The sequence below is a fragment of the Nilaparvata lugens genome, chromosome 3 (genome assembly GCF_014356525.2).
Source record: "Nilaparvata lugens isolate BPH chromosome 3, ASM1435652v1, whole genome shotgun sequence".
In the NCBI taxonomy this organism is placed as follows: domain Eukaryota; kingdom Metazoa; phylum Arthropoda; class Insecta; order Hemiptera; family Delphacidae; genus Nilaparvata; species Nilaparvata lugens.
Window position 1 is genome coordinate 19,253,969 of NC_052506.1, and position 13,089 is coordinate 19,267,057.

A 13,089-nucleotide genomic window follows, 5' to 3' on the forward strand; every position below is an offset into this window, starting at 1 on the left:
AAATAATGATGCATAGATTCAAACATGGATTGAATGAACAACCGTATAAAACGTAAGTTAAAGAAGACCAATATTGCTGTTCTAATTCTATTACTGTGACATTTTGTATCGGTACCAAGTATAGATTGACCAGATACGAGTAGAAGGTTTATATTGCAACGGTATGAGGGGTGGCTTATCACTGCACATGCGCTGGGAGGATGTGTTTATAGATTTTAAAACGACATCTGAGTTTTAATCCTGGAAGAACGGAAGGTATTACAATGTTTGAATGAAATAATGAGTAATACACACTGAATAACTGTATATATTCTGACAAATTTATTAATAATTGTATTACAGTTGACAACACACTAATCGATGATCATAATGATGATAAAATTCCATTGCCAGCGGTTATGAGTAGGATCATAAGATTACAAGTTTAATATATATTTCCACAGTAATCACAAGTCAATAAATTTGAACTAATCATTTATTAAAAGCTAGAAATTCTCTGTACAAAGCTGTAACAACATCACACTCTGGCAATAAAAATATTATCTGAATAATTATCTTGATTGGCAGGTACCGTATAACTCGACACTTTAATGCCACCGACAACGATAATAACATTTAAATCATGGACGATCTGATAAGAGATAGCTCTGATAGAGAGAGAGACTAAAATTTTTAGGAACGTATAAAACACATGACATATCTATAAAAATTATAAAACTTTTATTTATATTAGGAAAACGTAGATTTCTGTAAATAGGATGCAAGATTAGCTCTTCATAGATGGCGATTCATGATTGAATAAGAGGATATTGTCAAATTAACTCAATTTATCGATTATAAAAAAGTTGTATTGTAGGCTATTGCATTTTGTTTGTATTAAGTAGCTAAATTGATTAGAGTTGATAACATAGTATTATCCATTCCATAAAAACGCCAACTATCTAGAAGCTAGGATTTGAAGTATGAAAAATAATAGAATATATTCATTTTGAATTTTAATAAATTTAATTTGATCATGATCGCGGTAATAGGGTTAAGTTATAAGTCTATTTGAATGAGTTTATGCAATGGAAGACTTTAAATTGAAGAGAAAACGAGGAATCTTTAAATATATTTCAATGCTTCAATAGATTCGAGATTGAAAGATGATGGAAAATAAATTAAAGATTGAGAAAATGAATAAAATATGTCAAATTTATTTATGAATAATAGCAGGGTTTTCAAATTGAACAACTTCACTGAAATGTATCTGATGATTGAGCAATTTTTTTCCAAAACAGTAAAATAATACTGTTTTTCCAAAACAGTAAAAATTATAGACTATAAATATTAAATTAGAAGAGTAATGGATGATGATGTTTTTAAATTATAGGTGATGCAGAAAAAATATGTTGAAACAGCAAAAGTATACTATTACAATGAATGTAGTGATAGGCCTAATACACATACGGTACACCAAAAGTACAAGGTGCGGCATTATACAGTACTAACTACTTTATATACTGAAGTTATCATCTGGACCAACAAATTTGCTACTAAATCATGCTTTCACTATATTTAATGTACATAATCATAAGTTGAGTGCTGTGGTATAGTATTATAATCAGATTAACGTAATCAATATTTTTGATACCTTACATACATTGCATATTATGTAAAGGACAATATGAAATACATTGTTTAGTCTTCTTTAATTATGCCAGCAAACCTGAAGTTTGTGCGCTAGCAATCTCATAAGTAGATGTTCCATTCCACAAATATCATAATGCAAAATAGATATAAATATCCATCTCAAATATTAAATAGATATTATTTATGTACGAAAAGTATCAATAACATCAAAGATTGATTTTTCAAATCTCAATTTCACCAATAAACTGAACCCTACCTTTACAAACTAAAGAGGCCTACACCTACTTGAAATGAAAAATCTAGATATCATAATTATTATGTTCAAATACTTCTCATGAAAAGGCTGGCCATCAATCCTAAAGTTGTAGAATATCATAAATCCCTCATTAAACTGAAGCATGAATTTACAAACTCGAGTTGTCTTCTTCAAATAAAAACATCTAAATAACATTGATCGCTCACCTACATTTCTTAGAAAAATTAACTATATTTCGATACTAGTACGGTAGTAACAATCATGAATTTCACTATTAAACTGAACCATCAATTTACAAACTAAAGCTAACTACTTAGAATGAAAACATCCATAATATGATGTTTCTCACAAAATGCAGGCCGTGAACATTTTTTTGAAACTTCCACTACTATACTGTGAAGCTCCTAATAAATTTTACTACAGGAAAAATATAGTATATCATTGACAGTGAACAATGAATGTTATTGGCCCCAAATGTTTGTCACTGAGACAATGAGTATTTTTACATAAAGCAATTCCATTCCAATGAATTAAATTTGATCACTTGAAGTAATATCATCACTATTAAGAGATATTGAAACAAGTTCCAATCATGATTGATTGACTAATCCTATTCTGCCTGAAAACGACTCAATGGTGGATAAAAGTGAAGATTATGTGTCTCTAATATAATTGGACGTGTTATGATGCGATGTATTCACTCATCGATTGTTTTCTCCGATCAAGAAAAAGAGAATTTAGAGCTGAGATGGGGGTCGGCTGAGCTCACTGGTATGTCCTCATCACTGACGCACATGTGTGACAAGTCAGACTCGCTGCATGCGCTCACTGTCTCTGTCTCAAGATTCCTGTTAAATAAATCCACACAATTCGTGAATCCACCCATCTCGACAACTCAGTACAGTTTATACAAACAAAAACAGTATTCAAAAGCGTTGACAATGATTAACAAAATTATTTCATCTTTTAGAGTAAACTATAAATACAATACACTATAATTCAATGAGAACTGTGGAATGATACATGCATAGGATGTACAACAGTGAAAGACTGGCATGGTACAGAATATTATTCACTCCTCCTATTCATTCAATAATTATTCACAATTCGTGGCAGTGATTGGAAGAGAACCGATTGGCTCCAGCCAAACTGTTCCAGGTTGGCTTCAGCCAAGATGATAGATTCTCTACGTGAGCTCTTCTTAAGCTGAGATTACATACAGTAGCCGAGACCTTCATTTCTTTTTTAACATCCTTTTTATATTTTTTCAAAAAATATCAGGGCTTTGAAACATTTGGACAATATATTACAGTAGGGGTGTAAGAGCGGTTCTGGGCCCTCCGATCTAACCTTTAAATAGGTAATTTAAATGTAATTTGATTTTAAGTAATCTAAATCCAAAAGAGTTTTTGGATTTAAGATCCAACTCTTTCACGTTTTTAAGTATTTGGACTGGAAGTTGGACTCAAATTCAAAATTGAGAATATTGAATAAAACAGCCTATTTTTGGACTTATGAATCAAAATTTGGAGAAGGAACAGTTTTGGGCTGTGCCTATTGTTCCTTCCCCAATTATTTTAATGAATTGTATTTTATACATCATCATTGAATAACGAAATAATAAGGAACCTAACCTAATACCATATACTATAATGAATTTTAAATTTTATAAATTCAAACTTGATAAAATTTCAATTCTTTTCATGTCATTACACGCCTTAAAAGAACACGACATGAAAAGAATCAGAAATTAAAAAAATATAAAGTAATCGGTTAGGTTAGATAAGATAAGGGGTGGCCAGGCATGTCTGAACAGGTCTGCTCCCGGTCGGTGGGCCTCGAATCCCCCTTACATCTCTATTTATTATTTACTTTTTGCTACTACGAGTACATTTCAAGAAAAAATATGAACTCACCTTTCAACTTTCAAACATAACTCTTTTAAGGAAGATGAACTATTAATAGGAAAATAAATTAAGCTAGAGCTGATCTTCAGTTCAACACTGCATTTATCTTTGCGACCAAATAACTATTATTTTCTAAACTACTTGACAGTGAAATTATCTGTTCCTCTCACCTCGTCACTTCCTCGAATATACTTCACCAGACCAACTATCACACCATCACAACAGCTCATGGCATTAATAATAGATAATGTATACCTACAAACTTAATCAAACGAAGGATTATAGAAAAATTTTGATAAAGAGACCAGCACTTTTCAGAAGGTTACCAAGTGGAAGAAATAATATTTTAATAGGTATTCTATGTAACGTAAAACCTTTACAATATCAAATTGGTTAAATTTGTATGGTTGAATTTGGTAGGAATGACATCATTCACAGAAATTCCCGGTTATGACTCATCAATATTAAATGATTTGATATATTTTACATGATAAAGGTATGAATCTGCGCTGAAGAGTATCTGAAACCAATTTAATTCAATTAAATATTGATCCACATTTTATTTGTAAAACAGTAGTCGATGAATAATTTCATTAATCATGTCATGCTACTGATTTTCATATTTGTATAAATAGCACTGATCAGTTACAACGTAGAGAATGATAAATTGTTCAAATTCCTTCTAGTGACGAACTTATAAGGACACTTCATCAGATAAATATACTAGACGGGACTAAAATACGACACAGAGAAATAAATGTGGGAAAGTACGGTTACAGATTCATTAGAATCTATCTTTGATATCAATTCAAACCTAGTTTTAATTAATGACATCAACATTTTTAATATTAAACATCCATACTTTTACAGATGTCATTAATTAGTCGACTGTGATGTCTATTGAAAATGCTCAATCGGTTATAAAAATCAATCCGAAACTTAAATAAAATATTTTCTTTTTCGGATTTATTTGGTGTTGAAAAAGGAACACATCTCAAGTCTATTTTGCCTCTCTTATCTTCTTAATATCCTTCAAAGATCAGATATTTACGGTATACTGGTAGTTGGAGGGTTTGAATATTTTACAGGGTGCTGTAATGAGAAAATAATGAGTGAAATGGAACATAAATTAGTAAAGTTGTTGACATGAAATATGACATGAGTTAATGATGTGACGCCAACGAAGAATTAATGACGAGAAGATAAATAAGTAAAGATGAGAAAATAAATTAAGAAATAAGTAAGGATTTCTGGGTGATTCAATTTATGAATAAAAATAATTGAACATAACATAGAATAATTCCAAAACACATTTTGAATTCCTGGTTGCTAGCTAAAATTTGTTTGATCATTTCCATAACGATATCTCGAGATCAATCCACAGTCACATGTCACAATCTGTGGCAAAATATGAATTGCATCAATAGTAATGTATACGAATCATATAGAATAGAACAGTTATTAACTGATACCTATTCATTTAGTTAGTTGGCAGTATAAATAATAAAACAGCCAATTTAACATAAGAGGTAGGTGTAACTTGTATCTTTCACAGGTATTATTAGCTAAAAATTTCTATAAAATTCAATAACAATAAGTATCGCCGATTTTACTATTGCCAGCCCTACAACTATTGATTTCAAACCACTAACTTTTTCTGCTTGAAACATCATATCAATTTCAGGAACATGGACAATCGGACATCCTTCCTTATCTGATAAAACGAAACTTATTCCATTCGATCTAAACGGCGAGAAAAACAAATAAAAGTATGATTAAATGAAGATCTACAATAACTCCAATAGGAAATATAGACTTCCCCGAAGAATAAATTCACAGTACAAAAAGAGGTATTAAATTTTCCAATTTGTTACCTCAATATACAACGAGTATATTTGAGCAAGTATATTTTGCTATTTCTAATTCAATTCCCATGAGAGTTACTTTATTAAATGAGAATTCACGACATCATGCTTTGAAACTGGTATTAAGATAATATTATAATCGGTGATTGAAAAAAAAACAGAAAAGTTTACAAACACTATCGAAAAACAAAAAGTAAAATAAAACAATAAAACTCGTTGAATATAATCTATTGTAAAACTTGAAATATTGTAAGAATGAAACTTATATTGCAAAATCAAATGTCGATGAGTATGTCCATTTCGTGGCACTAGACCTGTGTGAGATGATACAATAATAATAAACTTGCGCCCAACAGAATATGATTACTGAGACAGACAATAATCAACTCATTAAATAATAAATATCAATAAATTTAATCGGTTAAAAATTGATTAAACAATTTTATTTAACAATTTTCTCTTCAACAAAATAATATTAGAGTTACCAGAATTAATTTTTAATTTTGTGAGAACTCTAAAAAAATATACAAATTCTCGATTTCATTCCACATCTAATTCGATTCAAGTGGTGGCCATTTTGCTTCTTCACAATAATCATAACCATCAAAATATAAATAAATTCATTCTTGTTAATTATTCACAATTGGAAAAGAAGGTGGAGCGTTCAATATTTAAATTGATTTTCTTCAATTATTGCAAAATAATATTCATCTACTTCAGGGAAACCATTGGTCTTATTTAACCATGAACATCAAAGGAAAACTGTTCTCATTCAAAAAATAATTGTTCTTTATAACCATAAAATGAATTAAAATAAATATATATTGATAAATTTGAGGATTAATTTGTAGGTTAATAACAGTATAAAACCAAGAAAATCTGAAAATGAGAGATGAGGTGACTGAAAGGTGAAAATGATTTCAGTTAGTAATATTAAAACTAGGACTTTTGACACAGATGAGAGTTGAATAATCTGATGATATCATGCAGGATAAAATGTGTCGGTTAAATGAGCATTTTAAGATAATCCGATCTAAGATCTATGAATGTTATCAAAGTACATTATTTTGTATGAAAATTCGGAAATTATCAACAAATCTATAGAAGGGTCTCAAAACATTGGATTACATAATGACTAAAAATATCTGAAAAGAGACATGACTCATTTAAAACACAATTGTTCATGAGGAGAGTTTGCAATCGCTGTTGATTCAGCAATTAGTTATTAAATAAGAAATTCATTCGGAGGAAATCTAATAAAATATGGAGTCAAAATGGTGCAGTGAGTTGGTGAGAAAAACATCGAAGAATACTATCCAAAACAAAATAAGAAATGAAATGGAAAAACTTGAATGATCTATTATTATATCATTAGTTGTAGATTATCAAATAGTTACAAATTATTGTTGTATCAATATAATTACTGTCTATATGTTCATGGCTTACAATACCCATGAATAGTTTACCTTAGAGCTCTCAATTAATTATCATAGGTGAACGAATGTACTAGTTGTCTAAACTAATTTTACAATCTCCACCACAATAACATTCGTCTTAGATTCCGAGAATAGTTGGTACAAGTAGTTATCAACGAAGGAAGACATGGAGAGAATGATGCTATGATACATACATAGATACATACATAAAATAAATCAAAATACAAAAACATCACAATCAGAAACATTAAACACCTTCATAATAATGGTGGCTACATTATAAGTAATGAAAGCCATTTTTATTTCATATTTCAAATCAGTTCCACCAAACAGTTCTACTAATTTAATAAAATAAACTTGAAATTATTTATTGAAAACAAAGCTTTCCTCAGTGAGGAGTAGTAAGCTTTTCTAAGAAATATTTAGGAACAGCACTACTATAAAGAATGAATTTGTGTTTTGTACTCACGCGGGCTCCAGATTTTGACTCGCAGTTGATTTGGAACTCTTAACAATTTCCATCCAATTTGATTTCAAGTCAGGCCTGGAAAACCGATACATTTATAACTGATGTAATAAAGATTGTAATGATTTCATACTGCTATACAGACATTATTCCTTACTAGCTGGCCCGGCGAACTCCGTACCGCCAAATAGTTAATGGATCTCATGACAAACTTCAGCTGGATGCACACCTGAGGAGGCACGATGCGGCATTTTACATCAAGGTGCTTTGAATGGAAGCACTCACACTGAATCGGGCATGCCGTAGAACGGTGTGATAAGGCAATCTCTATAAGATCAACATTCTGTATCACCAAGCCGCGCCTCCTCAGGTGTGCTTAACCTTAGCTTAATCTGATGCATCACTATATTTTTATGAAAATTATCCAACAATCAGCATTTACTTCCTAAACACCGAAGACAGCACAATTTTATTCGAAACAAAGCAATGTCTTTAGAGCATATAAGTATTTAACCTGAGGCCGCACTGCTGGATGGTTACACACAGAAGTAATTTTGATTTTTAGTCGGGGCGTTTAGAATAAAATACATGGGCGGTTATGGAGCAGTCTCTTGCCACTATAGTCTACACACTCTTGTCTACTATCTATCGACAGCTGTTGGATGACGCAATGATTTTAAAAGCTGATTTTTATTTCTGTGTGTGGCCAGCTCACAAATTTCTCCCATAAGGATTACATGTAAACTTTGAAGGACCGTAGGAAAGAGTCCTGAAGTTGCATTATAAATTTGATAGGCCATAAACCTGGTCCTGAACATAACGAACTCAACCAAAAAATCATCAAATTCGGTGCACATAAAAAAGTTATTGAATGTCAAAATTTGAGGCTCGATTTTTATTTATATAGATTATTTTTAATTAATGTTGTCTCCTACCACTATCTGTCTCCATTCTACAACCATGGACTACAGTGATTAACCTAAAATTATAGTGAAGACCCCCAGAAAAACTGGTATTCATGCGGCAATATTATTCGTGGGAAAATATGCACACCTTTGATATGCCAGGTGATATGATGAAATTTGCTGATGAGCACAATATTTCTGCAGGTTGTCACCAGCGAGTTAAAAAGACGAAGCGGTTCATGGATGAATTGGCTGGCAATTGACGAAAATATAGAAGAGTTCCTTAGGAAAATGAAAGTGAAGATTCATACTCTCTACAACCAGCGCAACGATTCTCAGAGAGTTCCTTAGCTATTGTTTGTTTCTTAGATGACATATTTCCTTAGTGAGGGAGTTTTGAAGATAAGGTGAAATAAAATAAATAATGTTGTCAATTCCACGTAATTTTCTGTCAGAATTATGTGAAACTGACATTTCATTCATCACATCTTAATATGGAGTAATTCCACATCTCTGTTGTAGTGTAAATTTTAAAGCTGGTGAATGAAAAAAGAACAGAAGTAACTGGTAGTTGGTGAATTATAACATACTTGGGAGTAAAACCGAAGAACGATTGCGTCTGCTTCATTTGATAGGGGGTGCTCGGTCCGTCCTGGGCTGTAGCTTCACTGTGCAGATCGAAGCCGGGGCTGTTACTCTCTTGTAGGAGTTGAGGATCAAATTTCAAATCATCTGTAACAAACAGAAATTCAATCACTGTCAAATTTATGTTAAATTTATGGAGAATTAGAACAACCAACCAAATACAAAATTAATTTTAGTATCATTCCCAGTAAATAAAAGAATATTGAAATTTAATCAAACAACCTGAAGTTGTAACTTCAGGTTATAAATAGATTTCAAAAGGACAATAAAACTGATTCATTCGTTTATTAGAGTACGTTTTGAAATCGTTTTATCTTTTTTTCAATAAATAAATGGTTGTTAACCTTTTCCAACCCTGCGACGTTGCCAAATCGTTTGTAGGCTATCAAGAATTATAATTAACTACCAAAATATTCAATTCCAATATTATGAGAACTCATTATTTAATCATTGAAAAATTTCATATTTCCTTGGTGAATATATTTGAGATATAATATAATTATTAATCACTATTAAAAAGAATCAACAAATAATATTCCCGGGCTGACAAATAATTATTGAATAGTAGCGCTCATCGAATTTCCATCTAGCTGTTTAGCCTGTTGTCAATATTTGCTGTAGCAGAAGTCTTCGGGGTGGATTACAGCATTTAATTTGGATTTTCGTTTAATAATAATAAATAATATCATCAGATATTCCTGGATGACTTGAATCACAGCTATCTAATATAGAAGGCGAAGGAGAGAATTGGTAACTAAGCCGTCCTATCCTTTCCACTGACTTCAAAATGCATATTTCACTATAGCACTAAGCACTAATAGCACTATAGCACTATAGCACTAAGTAATTTCATGTCTTTCTCTCCAAATTCTATAGGCCAGCCGCAAGGTTTGGCTTCCATTAAAATCCATAATGTAAATTGCAACGAATCTGATTGGATGAATTGTACATGCTCAAAGCTTAATAGAGAACATCGTGTTAAATATTTGGGTGTAATGATTGATCAACATTTGCGTTTGGATGTTCACATCAATAGTACATGTAACAAACTCAGACATTGGATAAGTAAATTCCGTTAATATCAGCCAAGTTGGTAATAAAAAAATATATCTCATATAAAATAAGACTCATATATTTTGCCTACATTCAATCATTTCTGCAATATGGAATAAAAATTTGGGGTGGAACATACTCAAACCACTTGGAGAAACTTTTTGTAATTCAAAAACACCTTATTAGAGCTATATTGGGAAAACCCAGACTCTATCCAAGTGAGTTTCTGTTTAGTGAGCTAGATGTTTCAACTGTCAGGCAGCTTTACATAAAAAATTTAATCATCTACATAAATAAACATATGAATCTTTTCAACCTGCGTGTTTCACCGTATAACCTCCGTCCCTCATCTATTACCTTTCAAATTACAGATACTATTTTATCAATTTGTAGAAAACAATTTTTATATTAGGTATCAAAGCTCATCAATGTTATTCCTAACCATTTTATCACTAGTAAATTGAATAGAAAACTGCTAATTGAAATTCATACATGGATAATCTCGAACAATGTAATTTTGGAAATGTAATTTCCTCATAGCTTAGTATAAAGACTTCTCATGTTTTTTATGTAATTTTCAACTATTCTTTACTTTCCCCTAAGCCTTCACTCTGCTCTTTCTCTTCCCTTCCTCACTCACTTTTTCTTTTCCCTATTTCTTAATAATATCCCATTATTATTTTCATGTACTGTTAAGCATTGAACACTCGGCCTCTGCGCTCAGGTTCCTCGAACCTTGCAGAGACTTCCCGTTTTTAATATAGTTATATATAATCCTATTAATGGTATTTTTCTTTTTCATTTTATATTGTATTTTACTTTTTTCATTGACAACCATTTTTGTCATTGTAATTATGTTTTTGGGACAAATAAAGATTTGAGCACAACATTACATTCACTACAACACTTTGGCCCGGTTGCACAAAAACGGGTTAAATTTTAACCGTGATTACTTTCACGAGAACTAATCAGAGAAGGCTTTTTTGAAAAGACGGTTTCTCTGATTGGTTCTCGTGGAATTAATCACGGTCAAAACTCAACCGGATTTCTTGCAACCAGCACTGAAACTTAAATAATATAATCAAGATAACGCACCAAACCAACAATGGTTGAATCGTTTTCCTATAGTGGGATTCACTTTAAACTGTCAGCCAGAATTCGTTATGAATAATAGAAAAACGCTTCCCATTCAACCAATGCGACAACTAGAAGTGAATCAACTCACTACAGCTATACGAGTACAAAGAAATGAGCCTTCTGTACCAGGGCCCAGTTTTTAGAACACTTATAAAATCCATTGGACCATTGAATCAATTTTAAATCTATAGGTTTAATGGTCCATTAGTGTCAAAAAGGGCCGGTTTCCGAGCTCGGGATTTAGGTAAGTTCTAGACTTTAAACAGCTGGAATCAGAAAATTTCCGAAACGGGGCGTAGTTGTAGTCATAGTCAAAGTCATATTTAAATTAAATTTCGAAAAACTAGAAAATTGAACATAAAAAAAGAGAAAATATTGTAAAGTTCAGCTATTTTTAATTATTTAGGTATGTTTCATTTCGTCAAGGAAAAACGTTTCCAATTATAGAAATGAGAAAATAAAGATTTATTTTGCAGCAACTATTTAGGTACTGCGACTACGCCCCGTTTTGGGAAGCCAATTTTTGACTCCAGCTGTTTAAAGTCTAGAGCTTACCTAAATCCCGAGCTCGGAAACCTGCCCAAAGTGTCTTAGAATCTGGGTCTTGGAATAGTAATTATTATAACCTGATTTTCTGTTAATTACCTGCATTCATGGGTCCAAGCTTCTGGGCGGTTGAATACATGATGTCCGAGGTCCAAAAGTTCGGTATGCGAACAAAAATTTTTCCAGAATCTGAAGGCAGGTGCAGACCCAGCTTGGATAGAAGCAGCACAAATGGCTGATACTGTAGCACGTTATTCTGTTCTCTGGTCCACGGCACCAATGGAATTGACTGTTGCAAAACTGGTAACATACAATAGAGTGTGTAATCATCAGAGTGAGTAATCATCAGAGTGTGTAATTTTTGCGATAATAGATCACTCTATTTCATGTATCAATATGCTATAGATGTGATTGAATGAATAAGAACAGTAGCCAGTGGAGATAGTGATGATTTGTTTAACAAGATGAAAGTGAAGGGAATAATTATTTTCCAGCATAAATTCCCAAATATACTTCTACAGATGTAATAAAAACATAATATGTCGTTTTTTTGGTAATGTATATTTTTCACAAAACCCACGATTCCGATACACCAGGCATTATCTTAAGTTGAAGGTTGAGATTACTCTCGAACTTAGTTTCATGATAATAGAACATTATCAATTTATAAAATACAACATATTGTGTTTTTATTACATCATGTAATAATTCCACAACATCTATAATACGTTAAAGTATCCAATTCCGCAGAATCTTATTTTTACGTTCGTTTGAAGCATTATTTGTATAACATTTATAATGTAGGTAGAGCAGAAACTAATTAAAATAATTTCTTAGATGCGAGTCACACATGATGTGAAATAAACCAGAAACATCAAATTGAGTAGAGAGAATTAATCATCTAACAGTTAAAAAAAAAATATGAAAGAAACGAGAAATCAACTTGGACTATTTGGAGCTAATAAATTCGATGATAGTGGGATATCATATTACCTGATATAATCATAAGAAATTTTGAAATTATTTGACAAAACAATATTGATATATGGTCATTGTGGAAATTTAATGTATTGATAAAAATTCGAATATTAAAAAAACTTCGAATATTAGTGCAGAATAATAATAATAATATTTTTTTCTCACACTACATGAATGATAGGTTTTACAAATTGAATTAATCATTATACATATATCATCTTATATCTATCATACATGAAGTGAGAATCTATTAAGATTTCCTA

The 13,089-nt window shown here is 31.5% G+C and overlaps 1 protein-coding gene across 1 annotated transcript in view; it reads right to left on the reverse strand.

The window, feature by feature from the left end:
* Positions 1-287: 287 nt before the first annotated feature.
* Positions 288-13,089, reverse strand: part of LOC111059901 (protein timeless) — a 56,442-nt gene continuing 43,640 nt past the window's right edge. The window contains exons 21-24 of the mRNA XM_039422729.1: positions 11,948-12,148; positions 9,058-9,199; positions 7,566-7,640; positions 288-2,736 (exon numbers count right to left, since the gene is read on the reverse strand). Of these exons, the coding sequence (XP_039278663.1) occupies positions 2,610-2,736; positions 7,566-7,640; positions 9,058-9,199; positions 11,948-12,148 (545 nt within the window). The 3' untranslated portion in view covers positions 288-2,609. The remainder of the gene's footprint in view (positions 2,737-7,565; positions 7,641-9,057; positions 9,200-11,947; positions 12,149-13,089) is intronic.